The sequence below is a fragment of the Meles meles genome, chromosome 18 (assembly GCF_922984935.1).
Source record: "Meles meles chromosome 18, mMelMel3.1 paternal haplotype, whole genome shotgun sequence".
In the NCBI taxonomy this organism is placed as follows: domain Eukaryota; kingdom Metazoa; phylum Chordata; class Mammalia; order Carnivora; family Mustelidae; genus Meles; species Meles meles.
This window is the reverse complement of record NC_060083.1, coordinates 6,611,175-6,635,255: the sequence shown is the minus strand read 5'-3', so window position 1 is coordinate 6,635,255 and position 24,081 is coordinate 6,611,175. Positions and strand designations below refer to the sequence as shown.

The 24,081-nt window shown below is 53.3% G+C and overlaps 1 protein-coding gene across 1 annotated transcript in view; it reads left to right on the top strand.

Annotated features, from left to right (window-relative positions):
• SHISA6 (shisa family member 6) overlaps positions 1-24,081 on the top strand; it is a 280,372-nt gene that overhangs the window by 11,289 nt on the left and 245,002 nt on the right. The window contains exon 2 of the mRNA XM_045985890.1: positions 10,475-10,635. Coding sequence (XP_045841846.1) covers positions 10,475-10,635 — 161 coding nt within the window. The remainder of the gene's footprint in view (positions 1-10,474; positions 10,636-24,081) is intronic.

The following is a 24,081-nucleotide window of genomic DNA, read 5'->3' as shown; positions in this document are numbered from 1 at the left end:
TGAGCTTTTAGAATCTGGAAACACTCTCTCTTTCAGCGTTGCAAACTCTGCTGTGGGTCCTCCCAAAACCCAGAAGGTTCTCCTCGTTCCCTCTTGCCCCGGGATGAGCCCCTGGACACCAGGGGTTAGGAACCCAGGGCTTCCTGGGAGCTGAGATAAGAGGTAGGCTAATCCCACCTTTGGTCACTTTTGGTCGCCATGCCCTTGGGTGAGTCCCTTGGCCCCAGCTTTGGTCTGTCAGCCTGGCTACGGGATGGGGACCACCAAGTTGCCAAGCTGTGTTCTTCTCTGGCCCCATTCTGATCTCAGCCATCCCAGGAGGCTGAGGCAAGCAGAATGTACATCCATACATCAAATGCATCAGTCCCGGGAGAAAATGCATTTTCCTTGCACACGCCCTTCAGGTGAGAGTGGTGTGATGGCTTGACTTTAGCATGTTAAGCTCACAGCATCTCTTGGGTGAAGGGGACTTAGGAGCTGTTTTTGTCCTCACATACATGTGCATCAAGATGTGGGCTCCCTCTATGCCTGGAGTGGTCCATTAGGTTCCGAGGATGTAATTGTCATTAATTCTTATGGAGAGCCAACATTGACTTCTTGGCATGAGGCGTCTCCAGTGGGACAACCCATAGGAAATGTATTCTTTCTTCTGGAAGACAAGAAGTCTTCTTTCTCTATGGAGATGGCAAGGGCATGCCCCCTTCAGTCTCCCTTTTCCTTGGATAAACATCCCTAACTATGAGTCTGTTCCTCATGGGACTGCATTCAAGTGTTCGTGCCCGCGCGAAGGCGGTTCACATCAAAATGGGCTTATAAACCTCTAGCAGAACCCCCAGGTGACATTTTCCCCAGCAACATGCAGGTCTCAGTCATTCAGGTGCCTTGCAAACGTCTGAAGATTCCTTTTGGGAAGTTGGTGGGTCTCCAGGGCTAGGCACCTGTCCGTCTCCCTGACCAGGATGTCAGGACGACACATGTATTTGCTTGTCTCGTTCATACCTGTATTTTATGCCTGGAGCAGTGCCTGGTACAGGCAGGTGCTCAGTTAATGGGGTTGAACGAAGGGCTGGCATAAGTAATGAAAATGGACGTTGGGTGGTCCCTCCGTGGACCCCACTCTTCTGATGGTTCTGTCGATGCGAAGATAGTTGAGTTTGGAAGTGCCAGTCATGTTTATACTTTTTTTTTTTCTTAAAGAAAGGAAAGGGAAATAGGAAGAGTGAAAAACAAAAACAGCCCTGCTGAATCCTTCGCAGCAAACTTCTCCCTGGCTAGTGTGATGCGTTGGCTCTTTTAGGCCCCGCTGGAGTCCTGATTTTGTTTTGCTCACAACGTGAGACTCCTTGCTTCTCGCCTGAGCCCTGTCTCGGAGCTTCCTCCTAGTCTAGCGGAAACACAGCTGGTGACGGCCTTGCGGAGAGGAACGGACACTCTTCCTTGCACTTGGCGGTCAGAGGCCAGGTTCAGGGTTCAGGGAACACGGCTGTGAGACCAGACGCATGCCTGTCCTGAGGCCTGAGCAGAAAAGATGGGACGTGGGTGGTCCCTTCCAGCATGACCCGTGGCCGTTGTGTGCCAGAGTTTGGCCCATCTGGCACCGTGGACGTAGGCCTCCGGGAAGCCCCTTTTCCATCCTTACTTCTGTTGTGCTCCTGTGGGCTGTGCCTGAGCAGACAGGAGGAGGTTGTCGCCGGATTTATTTATTATTCAAATATTTATATAGTGCTTCCTGGTTGCTGGGTTCTGTCCGAAGTGCTCTACGAATATTAACTCATCTAATCTCCGCGATAACTCAGAAGAGGTAGACTTTCTTTTTGGCTTTGTTATTTCAGCTTTATTTTTTCAATGAGGAAACAGAACCGCAGGGCACCTACGTAGCTAGTAGCTGCCGACCGTCAGCATACTAAGTGGTCAGCATTCCCGCCCCAGGACTCTGACAGGATCCCCATGATAGGCTCCGCCACCTTCCTTTGGTGTCAGCCCTGGGTTTCGGTTCACGCACCTACGGCACGTCGAGAGAATGACGCGGAGATAACAAAAAGGAAACACCGGTGGCGGGGACATGTGGAACTCCTGTGTTACCTGTCTGTCCACTGCTACGCTGACAAATCTTGGGAGCATTTTTGTTTTCCCCCAGTTCGAAGTGGTAGACGCCCTCCACCCATCGAGCTCTTGGATTCGTTCTCGGACGATCTAGATGTTTCTAGAAAGTCTAGGCATGGTGTTGACGCTGCCCCATTTCCCACTCCCGGGTAAATTTTCACATGATTCATGAGGCCAGGAATGCGGTGTGTGGTGGGCATACTGTGAGAGGCAGACCGGGGGCAGGGGGGTGGCCAGAGGAGGCATGTCTGTGCGTCAGCTGGCTCAGGGCTAACCACCGCATCACAGCCCCCCAACAGGTGCCCGTCGGGATGGAGCAACGTGGCCAGCTTACCCGGAAAGCAAAGCAGGCCGGCGGAGCCTTCCCTCCCCGGGTCCCGCGGTGTTCACTGGCCACGATGAATTCCCATTGTGCCCGGGGACAACTCAGACCCCCAGAACAGCTCAGTGCAGATGCGCAAACATTGTTACCACAACAAAGGAGATCTCCACACCCATTTGGAGCCTCTCTGTATGAGGAGAGCCGTCTCGTGCAGACACAAAGCTAGCAGCTGTGTTTTTCAAGTGGACTGTGAGAGAACCAGAAATACGAACTAAATGAAGCCATTCTCCTCGGCCGGTGTTTATTAAAAATATATTCACTTTGATTGTCCGGAACGCGTGTTTTGGAGAATTAAAGGCGCGCCGACTGTCCAGTAAGCAGGTAGGAGGAGGAAGTTACCTAGGACACTCGCTCTTCCCAGCATCCCGCAAAAGCTCCGTTCTCTGGGACTCAGATAACCAGAATATTCGATTTAACCAGATTAGAATGTCTGCATTCTGCTTCTAGGAGAAATACAAAAGGAGCCGTCAGAGATTTACTTAAGGAGGGAAAAAGAAAAAGAAAAAAAAGAAAACAACCTTTCATGGTTCATTCTGTAGTTTTTACACAAATAGCTGTGTTTTCCTAGAATAGTCTGCATTTTGCTTAGTGTCCTCCAAAGAGAGCTCAAGATTAGTCTGCTGGCCCTCTCATGGAAGAAATTGCATTCTTTTAAAAAAATATATTAATTATATTCAGTATATTCTACTTAATTAGGCAGGAATGCTTTTAGAAAATTCTTCAAGATCAAGAGCGTTTTCATTAGTCCTCAGGAGTAAGAGCATTAACCAGAATAGCTTATTCATGGAATAGTTGATCCTTTTGGCCTCTTAACACACCTATCCAACAGCAGAAATGTCTTCCTACTCCCCCCGGAAAATGGAAGGACACAGTTAGGGGTCAAAACGAGCCAGCTTGCATTGTCCTTGGCAGAGAAAAGCTTACTGGACACCAGGTGAACTTAGTTTCTCCCATCCGTGACATTTATGGGGCTTGGAACTCCTTATGGAGGCCCAGGGACTGAGTGCTGGGTAGGAGGACAAGGGTTTGGTAGAGCAAGACCGTGGCTCCTCACTGGGGCCTTGTGCAGAGCAAGGGGTGTAAGAAACTACGTTGGTGTTCTGCTCAGGACTCGGTGGGACAAAACAGTTGCCCTCTAAAAACAATTTAAAAACGTTCGGGCTGCTGGTGTTGATGACTCACGGAGGTCGCTAGAAATTGGTAGCTGAGCCAGAGCTGGCTTCTGTTTGGGCCAATTTTTCCACTAACCATTGAGCACTCCCTACAACCTTGGGTTCAGAGACCCTTGGAGGGACGCGTTAGGTGGAAAAACATGTGACTGGGTGGATGGAGGGACGGGTGGATGGACGGGCATGTGCATGAATGAATGGATGAATGGATGATCCAGTGGTTTAAAGCAAGCCTCTGTCTCTTCACCTACCCATGGGTAGAATCTGGATTTACTGACTTGTATTTGTGTGCCATTGGGCCATATGGCTAGCCTTGCAAAGTCTTAGTATTCCCGGGACTTAATTATGGCTCCTGATAGCATCTCCCAAATCATGTCGTTTTGAGGGTTAGAGGATAGGGTGGGTGTAAGAGTTTAGCGTTGGTGTCTGGTACGTAGTCATTGCTCAGTGATAGTGTTCCATTTCCCAAGTCTTTGAGTTCCTGCTGACTTTCCCAAGCAGGCAAGGTTATGAAGCAAAGCTACAAAGGTTTTATTTCTCTCCTGTCAAGGGGAACCATGTGCCCTTTATAGAAAGAGTCCATGTCTCTTGAATGCAGGTGGCAGCCCGTCACAATGTTGACCGGGCCTGGCCAACAACAGTCCAGACAACTCAACACTTGGGGTGTTCAAACACACTTCCATTTCCTTGGGATCGCTGGCGTTGTTAACCAGGGTTTTTAAGCAGGTGAATCAGCAGTCTTGACCTGATACGCTCTCACCGATCATTTCTCCGTGCTCGGATGTTAGCTGGCGTTTGCTAAGTTGGTAGACCCAGGTGGAGAGACCCGACGGACTCACTGGTGCAGGCAGACCCAGCACAGGGCAGTGAGATCAATGCAGGCCACGGTCCCAGTGAGCGGAAGGACACCCAGACTCGGGTCCCGTGCCCCCAATTTGAATTTCTCTTCTATCATGTTCCAGCCCTAGAATCCATCCGAACCTCAGTTCCTGGTTAAAAATCAGGGCAGTACTACCTGCCGAGGTCACGCAGGGTTCGAGTGGGTGTCACGGCAGATCAGGGAGGCGAGGGCGTGTAGGACCGGGTTAGCGGGGCAGGCACAGACGTGAGGGGGTGTCTCAGTGATACAGATGGTGAAGACACACGCAATGGTTCCCGAGGAGCTCCCTGAAGTTTCCTAGCCGGAATGCTCATATACGACGGTTTGCCCTGCTCCGACTTGCTGCCCAGTTAATTGACTCTCCCCTGCTCACCACGCATCCACCAAAGCCAAGGAATCCGAGTGCCAGAGGGAGCGGCGAACCGAGGTCACGATCCAGGCAATTCAGGCAAAAAAGCACGCTTTTTTAGACTTCTCTGGATACCACAGCAAATGTGGTGTGGGAGCCGGGGATGATTAGCAAGATTCTTCAAGTTCTTTTTTTAAAAATGTTATTATTATTATGTAAACTCTATGCCCGGTGTGGGACTCAAATTCATGGCCCTGAGATCAGGAGTCCCGTGCCCCACCAGCTGGGCCAGCCACCCCCACCCAAGACTCTTCAGGTCCTTAAATGAGATGCTTGTGGGGAGCCAGGGGTGTGGGGGGTTCGCCCTTGGCTGGGAAGCCCCCTCTGTCCTCGCTGGCCAGCCCTGTCTGGTTCCCACTGCCCCTTCCCTGTCTGAGCCCCTCCCCCTCCGGCCCTCCCTCCCCTGCCCTCACCTTCTGAGTCATTTCTGAGCGCTTTCTCTGAATTTCTCTTTGTTCCTCACTTCCCCTCCCCCCCGCCTTGTCCTCCCTCCACCTTCTTGTCCCTGCCCGGTTCTGTCCCCTCGTCCGTATCCTTTTCTCTCCTGCCCAGTCTCTGCCTCCCCACTGCCTCTCTGTGGCTCTGAGTCCCTGCCTTACTGTCTGCCCTCCCTCGCCCTATCTCACCCCTCCTCTGCCCACCTGCCCCCTCTGTCCTCTCCTTCCTTCTGCCCCCCTCCCGGACCTAGAAAGGGCTGCCCGCTCTCTTCGTGCAAGCCCCGCCTCCCCGTCCCTCCCTGACCGATTTTCTTTCCTGTGGTTGGAAAATAGCTCAGGCCCTAACCCATTTCCTGGGGCACATCCAGATTAATGAGGTGGGACTGGGGTGGCACGTTGCAGAACTAGAATAATATTTATCAAGCACCCTGGGGGGCAGGGGACGGAAGATGGAGCGCAGCAGAGGGACAGGAGCAAGGAAGGGAGGTCACGGGCCAGGGGGCCGAGGGAAGGGGCTGTGAGGGCAGCTGCCCAAGGGCACCACTTCTGAGGACACCGCCTGGGAATTAGGGCCACTTCTCCCCTTGCCAGAAGGTAGGGGGCCCGGGGGCATGGCCCTGCCTGGCGTGTTCCTCATTAGGGACCACATGGGGCAAGCCTGCCTCTTTAGGACACCTTCTCTAGTGTGTCTCTCCCCCTGGGCCGTGCTGCCCGGCTCAGCCCAGCCAAGCCAGCATCTGGAAAGGATACAGGGCAAGTCACTGTCTTCATGAGGAGACGGCCTCGCTGTACCCCAGTTTAAACTCCTTCCCTGGCCGCAAGCCAGACCCAAGCACAGCGCTGTGCACTGAGCCTGATGGTCTCCTGCAAAGTGTCTTCCCTCCACCCCTGAGTCCGCAGAGCCTGCGTCCTGCCGGGCTTCTCAGGGGACGGGCGTCAAGGGCCTCCCCGGCCTTCCAGAGGGGAGCTCCACTCGAAAATCGCATCTCTGCTGTGTCCTCCTGCCAATCTCCTCGGAAACTGGGATGGGAGCTGAAAGCCCTACAATGGTGGGCACAGGCCTGGTCTCCACTCCTTTCTCTGGGCATTGTGCAGCCCAGGTCCCAACAACACACAGGCCGCCTCCTCAGGGACGTCCCCTTCTGTATCTCCAGGCCAGCCCCATGTCTCATCCTGGTGTGGGCTGCTCACTGTGTATCTGGGGAGCTAGATTGCACTGAGCCTGAATCAAAGCCTGGCTTCCCCTCGTGCTACCCGGAGGTAACTCAGGGCTTCTTAATCTCGCGACGGCTAACACTTAGGGCCGGGTCATTCTTTTGTAGAGGCTGACCTGGGTGTCGTGGGATGTTTAGCAAGTCCTTGGCATCTGCTCACCGGAAGCCAGGAGCACTGCCCTTCCCAGGCGTGACTGGCAAAATGTCTCTGGACATTGCCAAATGCCCCCTGCCGGGGGGGGGCGGAGGAGGGACAGAATCACCACGGAGAAGCCCGGATGGAGACTCCGTCTTGGCCTCCCCAAAGTAATAGACTTCACCACAAGACCCTGTCCTCCTTAACAGGCACCAGAGGGGTAGGAGTCTTTATAAAAAGTTGAGAGGCAAGAAACAGAAAATTAATATATACATTTTTTTTTTTTTGGAATAGCAGCTTTTTTGAAATGTAATGTACCTGCCATAGAATTCATCATTCCATTTTAGAGTGCACAGTTTGGTGCTTTCTGGACGTTCCCCTCCCCACCCCCCGAGTGGTCTAGCTAGCCTTTGAGAACATGTTCATCTCCCCCAGAGGAAACCCCGAACCTATGAGCAGTCCCTCTTCACTTTCCCCCTCCCCCCAGCCCCCGGTCACCGCAAATCTGCTTTCCGTCTCTGTGGGTCTGCCTAAACTGGACATGTTCTGTAAAGAGAATCCCATGACGCATGTAAAGAGAGTCAGCACTTCGCTGACTGCCTGCCTTCATTTAGCGTGATGTTTTCATGGTATCTGCTGAGACATCATTGCTTTTTCAGGCTAAATAAGGGACACCTGGGTGGCTCAGTCGGTTAAGCATCTGCCTTTGGCTGGGGTCATGATCCCGGGGTCCTGGGATTGAGTCCCGCCTCAGGCTCCCTGCTCAGCCCGCTTCTCCCTCTCCCTCTGACCTTTGTTCATGTTTGCTCTCTTTCTCTCAAATAAATAAATAAAATCTTAAAAAAAAGGCAGAGTAAATAACCCATTGTGTGAGTATTCTGCATTTTGTTTTTCCTTTCATCCGTCAGTGGACTTCTGGGCTGTTCCCACCTTCTGGTGATTATTGGTAACACTGCTAGGTACCTTCATAGACAGGTGTCATGTGGACATGTGTTTTCATTTCTGCTGGGTCTCTAGCTAGGAGTGGAATTGCTGGTCTGTAGGGTGACTCTACGTTTAACCTTTTGAAGGACTGCCCAACCCTTTACTGCACCCTCTTACCTTCCCCAGCAGCTGTGAATGAAGGCTCCCATTTCTCCACCACATTGCCAACCTTTGGTATTGTCCGACTTCTTGGTGAGAGCTCTTTAAGTAGGTTTGGACGACCGTCTTCTCCTGGTTTTGATTTGCATTTCCCCAATGACTAATGACACAGAGCTGCTTTTCACGTGCACCTTCTTGGGAGAAATGTCTTTTCTATCCTTCCTCCATATTGAAGCTGGGTCTTGTGTTGTTTTTTATTGAGTTGTAAGAGTTCTTTACATATTCTGGATATAAGTCTCCTCTCAGACACATGATTTACAAATATTTTCTCCCATTTTCTTTTTTTAAAGATTTTATTTATTTATTTGACAGGCAGAGATCACAAGTAGGCAGAGAGGCAGGCAGAGAGAGAGGGGGAAGCAGGCTCCCCTCCGAGCAGAGAGCCCGATGTGGGGCTTGATCCCAGGACCCTGAGATCATGACCTGAGCTGAAGGCAGAGGCTCAACCCACTGAGCCACCCAGGCGCTCCCCTCCCCTGCCACCGCACTGAGTGGTCTTCGTACCTTGTTGAAAATCAATTGGCCATAGATGTAGGAGTTTTATTTCTGAGCTCTCAGTTCTAGTCCATTGGCCTATATTTCCGTTATAACTTTCAAGCTCCCTGTTTCCTTACTATGGGAACATGGTAGCAAAGTGTCTTTGTTAGCCAGAGGAATGCAGGGATGCAGGATAACTCGCGTGGATGTGTGGTGACAGAAATACGAAAAATATGTATAACACGTTGGAATTAGAAGAGATCTCACTGGAAGGGCCATGGTGGTCTCAACCCTTTGTTTCACTGATGGGGGAGAAAAGATTAAATTTCCATTTTCGAGGTTAGCAGAGCTGCCCAAAGTCGGACAGCGCATCTGGGATTAGGACCCAGATCCCTGGACCTTTCAGAGCGGTGCGGGCTTCTTAGACCATGAATGTCGGGTCTCTGACCCAGACCCCGGGTCCGCCCGAACCTCCTTCCCCAGCCTGGTGAGCGCCTGTGTTCTCCCTCTCCGCTTGGCCCCTCCCCGTGAGCAGTGGGGTGCTGACATCCCTCTGTTCCTCCCTTTTCAGCCAGAGGGAGGAGAACCCCAGCCAGGGGAGAGCGTTTGGAACATCTGAAATTGCTAGATGAATGCCAGCAAATGATAAGATTGCCAGGTTGATGCTCTCCTCCCCGAAAGGTTCAGCATGTCAGAGGCAACATAATGGAAGGCAACAATTCACTCTCAGACACGCTTTTAGATTGCGAGGGGGCGGGTGTCAGGCGTGGGAGTCCCGGTGTGAATGGAGCTGGGGGGTGGGCTGCGCTGGTTGGGGGGGGGCTGGTGGTGCGGCGACTTGCCCGCCCTTCAGGGACGCCCCAGTAGCCAGAAGAGTCCTTGCCTAGCTTGTGCAGGACGGGGGTACACTCAGAACTGGGGACGTGGCCCTGAGATGGCCTCTTCCTCCGGGAGGTGGGGGTCTCCTGTAGTCTGTCCACACTCACCTTCGTAGCCTCAGACTAGCCCTGCCTGTGTCTGTTTTTTTTCCGTGAACGGTGGTCACACGGCACCCCCACCGAGCGAGTCCCATCTGAAACCAGGTGGCAGAGCGATTTCGCCGAAATTGTGAGCCCTTCAGTGATGGGAACTGTGTCCCGTTTGCCTCTGGCTCTGCGGTGACGCGTGCCCGCTGGGTCCGCCGTGAATGCACGTTCGGTGGTTGAAGGGACATGTTGCGTGAATATGAGCTGCTCCAAGTCGGGTAGCTGGGTCTCTTGCAGAGGGGCTGGGCTGCTTCAGCTGCAGCAGCCTCTGTGCATCCCTGTTTCTTCCTCTCCTGTTTGCAATCGTTGCCTCCTTGCGGCTCCAGCTGTGGTCACCGTCCACACCGTCCGTGTGGTCCGGTGTTCACCTTGTTATCTGTACGTCCTGTCTTTGTAGTTACATCACACTTTTCATTCATTGTCTTTTTAAAAAGATTTATTTATTTATTTGAGAGAGAAAGAGAGCATGAGTGGTGGGGGAAGGGCAGAAGCAGGCTCCCCGCTGAGAGATGGGGGGCCTAGAACCCAGAACCCCGAGATCATGACCTGAGCCGAAGGCAGCTGCTTCGCCGACGGAGCCCCCAGGAACCCCGTAGATCACACATTTTTCTTTGATGCGAAATCTGTGTGTTGGGTCCCCAGGACACAGCACGTGTTACACGGTGGGTGTTTCTCAAAGGGGCGATCGTGCCCGTGTTATTCGTAACCTGCTGCTGGAGACGAGGCCACTGATGGCAGCCCTTCCCTGTGGGGGCGTCATGCTGGCCAGCTGTGCACTTGTCTGCCTGGCATGGGGGGGATGGGTAGCCAGTACTTTGAAAGGGCTCATGTGATATAAATTGAATACAGAAACCGTAATCGCTGCCCTTTAATGCCTGTACCCCCAGGCATGGCATCCTCTACCCTCCTCTACTCCCCCAACCCCCCAGCCCCAGGACCAGCCCCCAACTGCGGCTGTGGCTCCTGAGAACAAAGTGTCAGGTGTGTGTCTGCTCCCGCAGCTCTGTCCATCAAAGGGCCCCCCGAAGTAAGCCAGCTCCCTCTGTGGTCCTGTCCACCTGCCCCGTGCATCTCACCGTGTGATCTCCTCTCTGTTTAGGGCGCTGGCCGACATCTTAAGACAACAGGGACCAATCCCCATAGCACACTGTGAAAGAGAAACTATGTCGGCCATCAATACGTCTCCCAAAGAGAGCACGCCGGTCCGATCATCCTCCAAAAACCACTACACCCCCGTGCGCACTGCCAAGCAGACTCCGGGTAAGTGAGCGCTGGTCGCCTTGCGTCTTTGCTGGGGGTGGAGAGGGGGTTTCCGGTAGAGGTGTTGGTGACGTTTTGCTCTGGCGGGGGGAGGGGGTGACAGGTGGCGCTCCATGGTGCTGGGAAAGACAGGGCACGTGGATGAGCCTGGGATCATCTCCTGCGGAGGGCCCGACATCAGAGAGACCATGCCATTGAACATCCTGGTTGGGGGAGAATGGACCATTTGGGACAGCCGTGATCGAGTCAGTGGCTGGCGCACTCTCTTACCTGAGAGGAGGCTTGTGGCGGGCGTGGTGGAAGTGTGGTCACGCACTTGCCCATGGGACAGGGTGGTTGAGGTCGCCTGGGGACGCCAGACACATAATGAGAAATTGCTGCAATCAGTTCCAACCCTTGGGATCTCAGAACGTGCTCCCTGAGAGTAGGGGTTATGTCTGTATTATAGGGAGACATCGTCCCGTGCTCTGTAGATACCCCGGGTATATGACGAGTTGCCGGGTTCTGGCGGTCATCGCGATAGCAGCGAAGCAGGCCGTATGGAGGGACCCATGGAGCTCAGTGAACTTTAGCGGCTTGGGCGAGATCACTAAGATGTTGATGGTCATAACAACATCAGCGATGCAGTAACAGAACTCCCGTTTATTTGGATCCTGTTCCGTGCCAAGTGATATGCTGAACATTCTACGTGTATTTCCTTACTTTTTCTTTGCAGCCGTCTTCCAAGTTCTTATATTGTCCCAATATCGTAAGAGGAATAGAAAGGTTCAGCAGTTTTTCCAAAGAGGAGAGAGCAAGCCAGGCTCCAGACTCAGACATAGAGGTTGCGACAGTTAGGACTCAAAAATCCTAAGATCCTAACCCTGTTGGGGACACGAATCCATAGGGTCTGAGTGGACACTTTCCTTCCAAGTGCAGCTGGGCAAGTCATTTCCCACCGTGAGCGAAACCAGATAGCCTAGTACTGACCCCTGTTCCTGGTACAGCTTTCACTTTGCTACTTGGATCTGAAAGCTTGACATCCACCCCCTAACGCCTTTTGTAGGATGGACTATAGGGTCTGAACTTTAACTGCAGGAAGGGTGCTTGTCACTTGGTGCTAGGAAGTACGTCCCAAATTCAGAAGTGTAGTCAATGTGCTGCCAAGGTCAGATTTCATTTCCACTCATTCTTGAACTCCAATTTATTAAATCAGAGACCACGTACTTGCCTTTCAGGTAATCTACTTCCGTAGATTAGATCCTTTAGAGGATCTAATTAGATACTTTAGAGGATCTGATAGAAGGGGAGGACATTCGTCTTCAAAAATATCCACCTGTGTATAAATACATGGTATTCATCCAACATTTTTAATACGATTTAAGGGGATTCATGGTCCCTTCCAAAGTTAGAAGTCCCTGATTGAAAAGTAAAGACGAGAGATTGACTTTTGCAAAAAGTCTGTAATGCACTTTTAGCCTTACTATCATAGATGATGAAGATGTAAGCAGTGGCGGGAAGCTTGGCAAGAACCATCCAGACCGGTGGTCCTCTATCTAGCTGCCCATCAGGATCACCTGGGAGCTCTTAAAAATGCTGATGCCTAGGTCCTACACAGTAACCCGAATTTTCCAGGGATGCGCCTGGAGTCATTGCTCGTGAAAATCTTCCCAAGGCGACTCTAACGCTCAGCTAGGGTAAGGAACCATGGGTCCAGGTGGATTCCTCATTTTATGAGTAAAGACACTGAAAGGCTATGCTGGTGGTTCTCAAACTTGGGTTCACACCAGGAGCTTTAAAAACGAGAGCTCCCTGTGTCCCACCCCGAGAGAGAGTGTGGTTTCACGGGTGCGGGAGTGTGGCCCGAGCACGAGGCGGGGAGGTGGATGCTGAAATCTTCCCAGCTGATTCTGTTGCGGAGCAAAGTTTGGGAATCGTTGGGCTGTGGACAACCCAGAAAGGTAACATTCTCACTAATCCTTACTTGTGTTGATCGCTGTTTAATCCAACCTTGGCATTACAAAAACTAGGGTTGAGGAGGGTAGTTTTGTTTTCCTAAAGACTCACGATTTGAAGTCAGGCTTCTCCGGGACCTTGTCTGTAATCTTGGAACTTTAGGTCACCCCGGTGTCCAATGCACCCCTGGGAGTTTACCCCAATTCCGCTCTGCTCTGATTTCCTCTGTCTCGTTCACTAGCCTGTTTGTTCCCAGACGCCGAATCCAGGCCAATTAAGCGGACACTCCCGATTGGGTCTTAAATGCATTTCTGGGCAGGAAGATTTGTCATGTCTTCTGGTCTGGGCGTATTTTGTCTCCCGGTAATCCGCGAAGAAAAGCTTATAGTTCCGTGATTCACTTCTGCGCCTGTTCGGAGAAATCCCACCCTTTGTTTCTCCACCGGGAACTTTTCCATCTGCCTTTCGAGACGGGCATGGTTTCCAGACAGCGCTGTCAGCCGTGGTGACAAATTTAAAAGCAATCTCGTAACCATCAAACTTCTACAGGCTCTCATGGGCTCAACGGCTTCTCCACGTTCCTGCTGATCTCCTTTGTCCCAAAATGTTGGAGTTGGGGCGGAAGTTTAAACAGAACTTTTCCTAAGTGTCCAAAGGGGAGATCAATTGTGATTTTTGTCGCTGCTTGAGTCAGCAAGCCACTGGTCAGAGGGTGCCATGGTAGAAACACTAGGAGGGGTCATGATATGAGCTGTCCTGCTACTCAAAGTGGGGTCCGTGGACTGTTTGCATCAGCATTCCCGGGGGGTTCGTGAGGGATGCGGTGTCTCAGGCTCCAGCTCACCTGCTGAAGGAGAACCTGCAGTATTAGGAAAAGATTTTATGTATTTATTTGAGAGAGAGGGAGAGGGAGAAGGAGGCTCCCCACTGAGCAGGGATCCCGACGCGGGACTCGATCCCAGGACCCCAAGATCGTGACCAGAGCTAAAGGCAGATGCTTCACCGACCAAGCCACCCAGGTGCCCTGAGAACACGCATTTTAGCGAAATCACTTAGCAGGGGAAGTTAGAGAAACACTGGAAAAGCCTGGGCTTGGGAGCACATCCCCCTGTCTGTGTTCTGGCCCCAGGACCAACTCCATATGGCCGCTGAGTCTGTCCTTGTCTGCTCTTGAGGCTAGTAGTACCCTCTGCCCTGAGTTGTTTTATGGGTATAGTTAAACCAACTAGAAAACTTAAAACCGGTCCTGACCTGGAACACACACTCCCCGTAAGCTGTGACTGAGCTGCGGAAATGTATCCGGGGCGGGGGGAGTGCAGAGAAGCAAAGGCATTGATGTCCGTAGACCAGGCAGGGTCTGTGGGGTTGTGTCCCGGATGAAAACCCCGGACCCAGGCCTTCCTGTGCTTGGCCCCAGCCCACGGTGCATCTTCTGAGAATGAAAGTGGTTTGCCAGGCTTTGTAGGGCTCCATCTGGGTTTTGGGTGCCCAAAGCACATGCCTAGTTAGGTTTGGGAAATGACATAAGTCCCGCCTTAATACCATAATACGGTGAGAACGTGAGTAGCAAAAGTACCATTTACTGAGCATCTACTATGCACTGGGTCCTCTGTTAAACACTTTCTTTTTTACCTTGTTTCACTTATTTTAAATATTTTATTTTTAAGTAATCTCTACACCCAGCGTGGGGCTCGGTCTTAGAACGCAGAGATCGAGACTCGTGTGCTCTACTGACTGAGCCGGCCGGATGCCCCTAAATGTTTTATTTGAATTCCAGGAGACATTTTATACTAGGACTTCTGTAATTAGGAATGGGAGCTCCTATCCCCACGTTAGAAAATTCCTCTTTTCTTCTGGAAGAGCCTTCTGGCTGACACTTCCAGAAGTCCCTTCCCGAGTTTAAAGGGAGATGCATAAAGGACAGTGTGGTCCGTGCACCAGCCATGACTGCATCCCCACGGGAGCCGGTTAGCAGGGCAGCATCTTGAGCCTTTTCCCAGAAGTACTGAGTCAGAATCGGCTCTTTAACAAGATCTTCAGATGCTGGGTAAGTGCATTCCGGTGGGAGAAGATCCCTTTCCCGTGGTGAGCCTCAGCCCTGGCCGTGCAGGGGAGTCGTGTACACATTTCCGAAACTACTCATGCCTGACCCCTCCAAGATTCTGCATTAACCGGTCAGGAGTGGAACCTGGACCCTGGCATTCTTCAAGAGCCTCTTCTCACGTCCAGCCGACTTTGAGAACCAGAGCCAAGAGGGAGACTGGCAAGTGAGGGAGGCATTTTGAAGACTGTGGAGCGTGGGTGCGCCTCACAACCCACCAGCTCGGCGGACAGGGCAGAGGGAGGGGAGGACCCAGGTGCACTGAGGAGGAGGGGCCAATCTGCAGGGCTGTTGAGGACACTGACCAGAAGGGACTGGAGGGTCGGGTGGAGCCAGGCATTGGGAAATGCACCCAGGTCTGGAGCTCTAGGTCCCCAGAGGTTTGTGGGTGTGGGAGGGAAGGGGGACTTGCTTGGTCTTCATGGGTGGGGTGGAACGGGGACTTAGCATCTGCCTAGCCTGACTCAGCCCTAGCCTAGCCGGGGGCCACTGGGGGCCAGTGGGGGCAGGGGGAGTGGTACCTATTCCTTGTGGTAGCAGGTGACACCATGTGTTGTGCTTCTAAAGCTTTGATACCCAACATCCCCCCTTCTCAAGAGTGGCCTCAGCTGGAGGAAATGAATATTAATGTCCCAGCCACACACCACTGTGAGTTGTATCAATGAGCAAATCAGTCATCCTGCCTCTTGTCAAAGCTGCGTGCTGTAATGGCAGACGAAGGGAGCCCAGGGACGGGACTGTTTAAGCTTTGCGGAGACTGGAAACGAAGCATGGGAGGCTGATGGGGGGGTGGGGGGGTGGGGGCCGCTTGGTCACACCTCCACGTGGCTGGGGAGCTCACCGCTCCCGCCGCCTTCCTGGGCTCTTGCTGGAATCCAGACCCTGTCCCTCTTCATGTCCCATCCATGCCTGCCTTGGGGTCTTTCTCTCTTTTGATTTTTGGCCACAGACTTCCCATTAGCAGATCTCGCTGCTGTGAAATCCAGGTCTCAGACGGCAGTGCCTTGCCAGCTCATCATCTGCTCCGGTCCCCTGCCTTGCTCCCTTCCCAAAGCGTGTGCCATCTAACATCGTACCCATTGGTTCCTTGGCTCATTGTCTCTGTCGCTATCAGAACGTAAGCTCCACGAAGCAAAGGCTTGTTGTCTTTCTCTTCTCTGTAGCGTCTAGACCAGGAGCATTGCCTGGAAGTTCACGGGTGCTCCATGACTGTGTAGGGAGTGGATGAGTGAATGATGACCCGGTCCCTTCCTAGGATGGACGTAGGAGCAGGTGTTGCTGTGCCAAGAAGGATTCCTTTGTAGCCGTCTTAGGAGCTCGGGCAGCTCAGAGTCCCCGTTCCCGGTTTGGAGCTGCAGGACATACACCTCAAGTCTGAGAAACTTCTGGTCAACCCCAGCGCCTCACGGGAAGTGGGATTCTTCTTTGTCGCATCCCCAGGGAGACAGGACGGTCTTGTTCTAGAGGGGCTTGAGATGATGGCCACAGACGACGTTGGAGCTCTCGGGGGATGGTGAGATCGGCTGACCCACGGTGTAGGAGCTGGAGCTGGGCAGACCTGGGCAGATCTTCCCTGCCCACTCACAGGATCAAGGACCCCAGCTTCCGCCCCTGATTTGTGAAGCGGGGTGACGGGCACCCTCCTCACAGCAGAGGGCCGCTGCTGCATTGAATGGAATCGTCTGTGTATTTCAAGGACCCTGGCAGGGCTCTGACCTTATGGTCAGGGGCCACCTTCATTTCAGTCATCATCTTGACTGTCCTCGCTGTCACCAGCCACACCTTCTCCGTGTTCCTCTGCCTCTTCTTTTCTCCTTCTCCTTCTCTCTGGTCATTGCTAGGCTTCCATCTGCCCCTCCCACTTTTCATGGTTCCCCTGATGGCATTGATCTTTGTCCCACCTCATGAGTCTTCAGCAATGACCGTGTCTCAGCAGTTCTGTTAAAACAGGCACTAACTCAGCCCACTGTGGGCCTGCCTTTTCCTTCTGAGGGCCTCTCTGGCCATTCCCTGCCACTTCTAAGTGTCCTCTTGGCTGTCATTTCTTCCCAAAGCTGCACCTGTGGTTCTGATAGGCTCGCAGGAGACGGGCACGGCCTCTCCCTCCTGGAGACTCCCCACTCTTACCCTGATGTTGGGTCACCTCCCCATTTTGCAGGTGAGAACACTGAGGACGGGGAGATTGGAGACCTTGCCTAAGGCCTCAGACGTAGTCGTGGGTAGAGCGAGGGGGAGAGAGGATTCTCAGCCAGGTGGGCTCCAGCCACGGTGCTCTTATTCCTCTCTTCTGTTACTTTTACATTTTTCTTCTATTTCCTTATGTTTCCCGTCACGTTCACCGTAGACGGCAGGATGCCCTTCGTCTCCGCTTCACAGGGGTCTACCGTCCCACCTGACCCAAGCTTCAGGCGCGGAAGCATTTGCGTCTTGAAGCACCTAACACTGGCTTTTGTCTCATCTTGTGTTGAGAGGGTTGTGAAAAGAGGTTCACCTGTTGTGAAAAGAGAGGGTAACCAGGCCAAACACAGTGCGTGGTATGGTCTCGTCTTCCCAAATAGTTCGCCTGGAGCTTATCCACGAATGGAGCCCTGTTGGTCCCCACAGTTGACAAGCATGAGGACAAGCGTGGAGCCATCCTTACAAGGACATCAGGGTGTGGGTATAGAGAGGGGAGCGGGAAACCCGGGATCCCACAGAGGCTGGCATGCTTGAGTGGGTTTTGCAGGATGCCTAGGAATTCCACAGGCTGGAAAGGGCGGGCAGTGAGGTGTGCAAAACAGTGCAGGCCGTCTGCCAGAATCCTCAAGGGTGGAAAAGAAAATCTGCAAGGAATGTTCCGTGAGAAGGATGCTGTCTGGAGCTTGGCCCTGTGTGGATGTGAGGTCCCTCCCCATTGCAAAGCTCCGTGGGTTCCTAGGGTCAGCTTTTTGTGCTTTGCTGTTTGTGGCTTCCCTTGGGTCTGGGCAGGCAGCGACTCCCTGTGTTGACTTCAGCCTGTCCACCCTCCTTTCTTAGCCAAAGGCTTTTATCTGGACTCAGCACGCAGACGCCCGAGCCTAGTAAGCTTGAGTGGCAAGCAAGAGTCACCTTGCTCACGGGGGGGACCTGCATCTTACCCAATCTTTTACATCGATTTTGGTGGTTCCTATATTTTTCTCTCTTGCTTTCCTCTGGTGTGTGGGGGACATTGTTGCTGAGTGATGTCTGGGCAACCAGACCTCTGCATCCTCTATCTCTGAGCCGTTCCCCATTCACATTCTTGTTTTCACGCCATTTCCCAGGACACTGGATCCTTTCTGTACAATTCCACCGCTGAAGTCACCTGTGCCTTCCACTAAGGATTAAAGGCAATCGGGGTGGTGGTTAAAGGCACAGACTACGGAGCCAGACCGGGGTGAATCTAGACTGCCTCGGTTTCCCCATCGGTGAGACAGGGCTGGTAATAGCATCTCCTTCTTGGACGGCTGCGGGATTAAAGCAGTGTGAGTGGAGAGCGGTTGGAGCAGCATGTGATGTAGGGAAACTGTTTGCAGTCCGCAGGGGCTCATGTGTTGGTCACTAGGCCACCTGGGACTGTTGAGTGCTTAGAATTGAAATTGAAATTGAAATACGCTTCAGAGCCTCACAAATTTCAAATTTTTTTTTTTTTTTGCAAAGAGCATGTAGGGTATCTCCATAAATTTTTATGTTGATTGCATGTTGAAATGGCAGTGTTTTGCATCTATTGGATTAAATAGGCTCTATTATACAATTAATTCCACTTGTTTCTTTTCATTTATTCATTTTTTTTAACGTGACTACCGGAAAGTGGAAAATCACACTGATCCAAACGTCAGCAGCATGGAGCATCCACTTGGGTTCAAGTTCCATTCACGAACCAAACAAGCCCTTCAGGAAGCTTACACTGTGTTGGTGGAGGCAGGACGTCTGTGCCATAAATAACCTCAGGGCGCGACATTCAGACTCGATCAGACAGGTGATGTGTTCAAGGAACGCTGGGGAGAGGGAATCACTCTTTTAAAAAAGATTTTATTGATTCGTTTGTTTATTTAGAGTGCACACGAGCAGGGGGAAGGGCAGAGGGAGAGAGAGAATCCCTCTGAGATTCCCCACCGAGTACAAAGCCCGACATGGGACTCGATTTCACGACCCCGAGATCACGACCTGAGCTGAAACCCAAGTGTCAGGTGCTCAACCAGCTGGACCACCCAGGTGCCCCGGAGAGTATCACAGTTGATAGTGTAGTCCTAAGAGGTGGCATTTGAGCTGGTAGGTGACTGGTGAGCAGGAGCCACCCATGGAGAGATCTGGAGAAAGAACATTCTAGGCAGAGGGCAAAGCATGTGCAAAGGCCCCGAAGCAGGGCAGACCTGGTGCTTTCAAGGCACAGAAATCCGACATGGGTGTCGAATGTGGCAGGGGTAGTCACAGGCCAGCCACGCAGGGTGTTGGAGGCCGTGTAAGGAGTATGGATTTTGTGCAGGTGTGCTCTGATTTCTGTTTTCATATGACGAATATGATGATTCTGGTTGCCTCGTCGTGGGGATGGGCTCTGCTGAGAAGCAGGAAAACAACGAGCATTTCTAATAGTGAGATGAGTTGCTAGAACTTTCTCTGACTTCCTCCTCCATGAGAAGAAGTATAAAGGAGCAGAGTGATACAAGATGTGATGGCCTGTGGGTTTCCAAATCAGAGAAACGAGGCTCCAGATCTCACCCCAGCTTGGAGGAGCCCATAGACCTTGGTCCAGGGCTCTCCGAGAGGGGTTGGCCAACGTTTTCCACAAAGAGCCAGATTGTAAACGTTTCAGACTCTGCAGCCAGCAAGCGTCTGTGGGCATCTGTTCACGTCCACCAATGTGTCGTGGAAGTAATATGGAAATGAGGGGCTCGGCCGCGTGCCCATAAACCAGTATTTACGGTAACGGGCAGTGGGCAGGATTTGGCCTGGGGGCTGTCATTTGTCAAAGCTCGCTCTCAGCCTTGCTCTAGAAGCCACGCCCGCCTTCCATGTGGCATGTGAGCGGGGACACATCTCACACCGGGATGCCATGGGCGAGCCGGGGGCCAGCCAGGGCCCTGAGCCCTGAGCCCTGGAGGTGCTCTGTAGGTGTCAGGCCTCCCTCCCTTCCCGCAGCTCTGGCCAGGATGCTGATTTTACAGTTGGTAGAATGGACCCTAATGAGCGTTGATGAATTAGCCACATTGTAGCAAGACCAGGGTCTTCTGCGGGCCCCATGTTCCTGGGAGGGCAAAGGGTTTATCCATCACCTGGGTGATGATGTACTAATGTGCTCACTAACTTTACGAGTGACACATCGGTTGGAGGGATGGACAGCAAACCCTCCCCCCACTGATGATGGCAGACTTGGGGTTCAGAATGTCTCCGTGGGTGTAGACACCCCAAGGTCACGTCGAACAAGCCCATTCTGCTGTTTGAAGTTCACCCTTCCACTTATATCACAGATCCTTGTTTATCTCCGGTCCTCAGACACGTGGTCCTCTTGGTCTACACCACCCCCCGCCCCCAACACCCCTCCCTCCTCTTGGCATCCCTCCGCCTCTTCTCTCCCTGATGGCTCAACTTTGCAAAACAGTTGTCTACACCTGCTGCCTCTACTTCTCTCCTCCCACTCCCTTCTCGGCTGGCACACTGGCTTCTGTCCCCTCCACTCTGCAGCTCTGGGAGTTCATGGCCCTCCCTCCACTGCAGCCAAAGCTCTGGTTACCGGCGCCCATTCAGGCTTCTCGTGTGTGCTCCAGTCTATCTGGAATATTCCGCCTTTGCCTGCTCTCCCCCAGCCTTGCCTGCCCCCCCTTACTTCCTAGGTGTCAGCTGAGCTCCCACAGACACAGGGATCCTGGGTTCCCTGTCATTGCTAAGCATCAGGACTGGGTGGACTGTTGGTCCCTGCTCAGAGCCCAGCTCCGCCCCCTCCTGGCTGTAGGGCCTTGGGTGATTTACTTAACCTCTGCAGGCCTCAGTTTCCTGGTCTGTAAGCAGGGACAACGATCTCTCCCCCGCGTGTTGTCGTGAGCATTCCATGGGTTAATGACCTGCGTGGCGTGTGGTCTTTCTCAACCCCATCGGGCCCTGGCACAGCTCACCCCGCAGTCCCCGGGGCCTGGCTTTGGGCGCATCCCTTCGGTCCTGGTAGGGGATTACAGGTCCCATGACAGACTTTCGGGGGCACGGAGGACACTGTTTTGGGGGTCAGCAACCGGAGCAAACTGCTGGTCGCACTGGACACAGCTGTTTTTAGACGGCATTGAAAGAACCTCAGATCGGGATCCAGAGACATGCCCGTGGCCATTGCGGCAGCACCTGCACTCCTGGTCCTGTTGGAGACACTGGCGCCCGCCGTGCGCGCGCCAGAGATAACGCGGAGTTTTGGGAAATGCTCTCCAGACAATGGCTTATGTAAATCCCATAGCATCCCAACAAAGCCGTCCTGGTGATCACAGCCACCTTGCTGATGAAGGCTCAGGGGCTCTAGAATCCTGTTCAAGTTCACACAGCCAGGAGGGGGCTGGTCTGGGCTCTGAGTGCAGGCAGTCGGACCCCGGAGCCCAGGCCCTGACATCAGACTGGCCAGAGTTACAGACGAGAGACACAAATGGACAAGGGGACACAGGGGGGCCCCTTGCAGCTCCCCAGAATCTGTCCTGTGACCAGGGGACGGTCAAAGCCGGCTCCTCCTTTCCACCATAACCGGATCTGGGGTTTGTGGAAGATGCTAGAAGAGGCCGCTGGTTGCTCAGCCTCAGGGCACCTGTTTCCATGGTGTGAGCTCCTCAGCTCCAAGACAGAGGCCCTCAGGCGGGCACTGAGCCACTCATTCTTGGATACATTTGAGTAGGGCTGGGGGAGCCTCTAGGCATTTTTCCCTTCAGGAGAGGCTCGCCCAGCAACTCGTAAGGCTCTTCCTCTCTGAGAATACACTAGGAGTGGTTGCTGGCGACCGTGGAGGGCTGACTGGGCTCACAGCCTCCTCTCGTGGGTCGTGTCCCCTCACTCCTGCTGGGGTCCGTGGGGGCAGGGTGTGGATCTGGTTCACTCTGTCCCCCCCCTGGAGCTCACTCAGTGGCTATAATGCTCTGCCTGCCTTTCTTTCTTTCTCTCTCTTTCTTTCTTTCTTTCTTCCTTCCTTTCTTTAAGATTTTGTTTATTAGAGAGAGCATGAGAGAGGAGAAGGTCAGAGGGAGAAGCAGACTCCCCTTGGAGCTGGGAGCCTGACTCAGGACTCGATCCTGGTCCTCCAGAATCATGACCTGAGCCAAAGGCAGTTGCTCAACCAACTGAGCCACCCAGTTGTCCTAATACTCTGCCTTTCTCTTGGGATTCTGTGCCCCCTGGGGTCAGAGCTCAGGCAAGCCCAGTGACGGAATCACTGTCCCATTCATTCTCTAGGCCAGCCTTGTCCCAGAGGGGGAATTCATTCCCACCACAGGGTTTAATGCCATTCAGAAAGTGAGTCCCAAGCCCTTGGATTCTGATCCTGGGGGTGGAGGAAGATGGGGGGCAATGGCTCTTCCCGGCCCAGGATTGCCTTAAGAAGGGGTGTGCCCAGGAGCAGAGCCTTCCAGAAGCCAGAGGAAGGGCTGTGCCCTAGGTGCCCTGCCCACTCCAAAGGCCCCATCCTGCGTGGGAGCCGCAAGGGGCTTGGCCAGCTTGGCCAGAATGGACCCCCCTCTTCCCCCGCCCGCACCCTTGCTGCCAGGGAAGCAGCCAGAGTGGGGGGCGGACGGAGCCTGCTCTCACCATATGGCTGGGGGCAAAGGGAGAGTTACTGAGCTGGTCCGCTAATCACCTACTGCACCCAGGAAGCAGAAGGATTTGGAATGTGTGCTGCCTGTTACCAAAACGAGGTGTAGGGGAGAGGGAGGGAGAGCCAAGGCGCTGCGGACAGGGCGAGAATTCACAATTACCTCGGTGAGTTGGCAAAACGGAGGGACCAGCCGAGCACGCACGGTTCAGCGAGGACAAGAACAAGAGGGCGCTGGACAGGGGAGGCGAGTTGTCGCAGGCGCCAGGGAGGGCGGCTGCACGTCCTCGGGCCTCAAGTTGGGAAAGATGAGGGCTCCCGGGGTGAGGGGAGCCCAGCCTCCACCCAAGTGGGTGGCAGGGGTCTTCTTCCATCGGGGACTCCACGACCGTTACCTACTGAGTATAGGATAGCGGGAGACCGAGGATGGAGGAGGGGACATCAAGCATTCCGTTAGGTCCCATGGAAGCAAGATGAGGAATAAGACAGAGTCCTCCGGGACTTAAAGCCAGGAGCGTAAAGATGGGACCGTACAGCAGAATGATGGTCCCCTCTACAGGTGCCCCATGTGGCCTACAAGCCACTTGGTCAGAAGGTTCAGAGAGACGATGCTTTGGTCAGGGAGAGTATCACCTAGGGCCTTGAGGGGTGGGTGGATTAATGGGTGGGGAGGGTGGAGGGGGAGTTTTGGCTGGTCATCTCGGGCCAGAGCCTACCAGGCAGGGATGCTGAAGGGACTAGGGGTTTGCAAAAGCGAGCAGCGACCCGTTCCTTTGGAAAGGTTCATCGCGGCTTTTCTGGGAACAGAGAGTCATGATGAAAGAGCCAGGGAAAAGGCCAGAAGGAACTGGAACTCTGCGTCCTGTTGGAGAAGGCCGCTCTGGGCTGGGGACTTTACTTTTTCCTTCTTTAAACACACAGGCTCTGTCACCAAGGGGCAGGAGCTATGTGGGTGGGAGCGGGGTGCTTAGTGTGGAGGTGCCATATGGCCTCTCTGTTGGGCTGAGGATGGGAGATTCAGTTGGGGCAAGGCTTTGAGCGACTGTAAGCTGACAGGCACCCAGAGGAGGAGGTGTGAGGACCCCAGGCAATGAGCAGCACCTTGAGAAAAAGGGGAAGGGGAGTCAGAGTGGGACTCAGGAGACTCCGATCCCTTTGTTCACCTAAAAATGGTTTAGTCCTTTACTGGGGACCAGGCCCCGAGGCTGTGTGAGTGAACCAAAGAAAGCACCTAGTCTTAGGGCCCTTACATTGGCTTATAGGAGGCAGGAACTAAACCCAGAATCATGCAGTGTAAAATCGGGTCATGATAAGTGCTTCAAAGGGAAATAGAGCAGGGAAGTAGGAAATGGTGGGAGGTAAGTAGGAAAAAGCCGGATTTGAAGAAGGACCCTAAATGGTCACTTTACCAAAACAGAGAACCCGGTGGCTGAGAGAATGAGCCACGTGTGGCTGTGCGCAGAGGGGAGATTGTGCCGGGGGTCCTGGGGAACAAGGAGAGCAGAACGGCTAGTGTGGGTGGGGAGAGCCATGGTAGAGACACGGTAGTGGGTGAAGTCAAAGAGGTGGGGCCTTGTGGGCCACGGTGGGGTCTTGGGTTTCATTCTGGGTGTGATGGGAGCCATTGTGGGGGGCACGGCAGAGG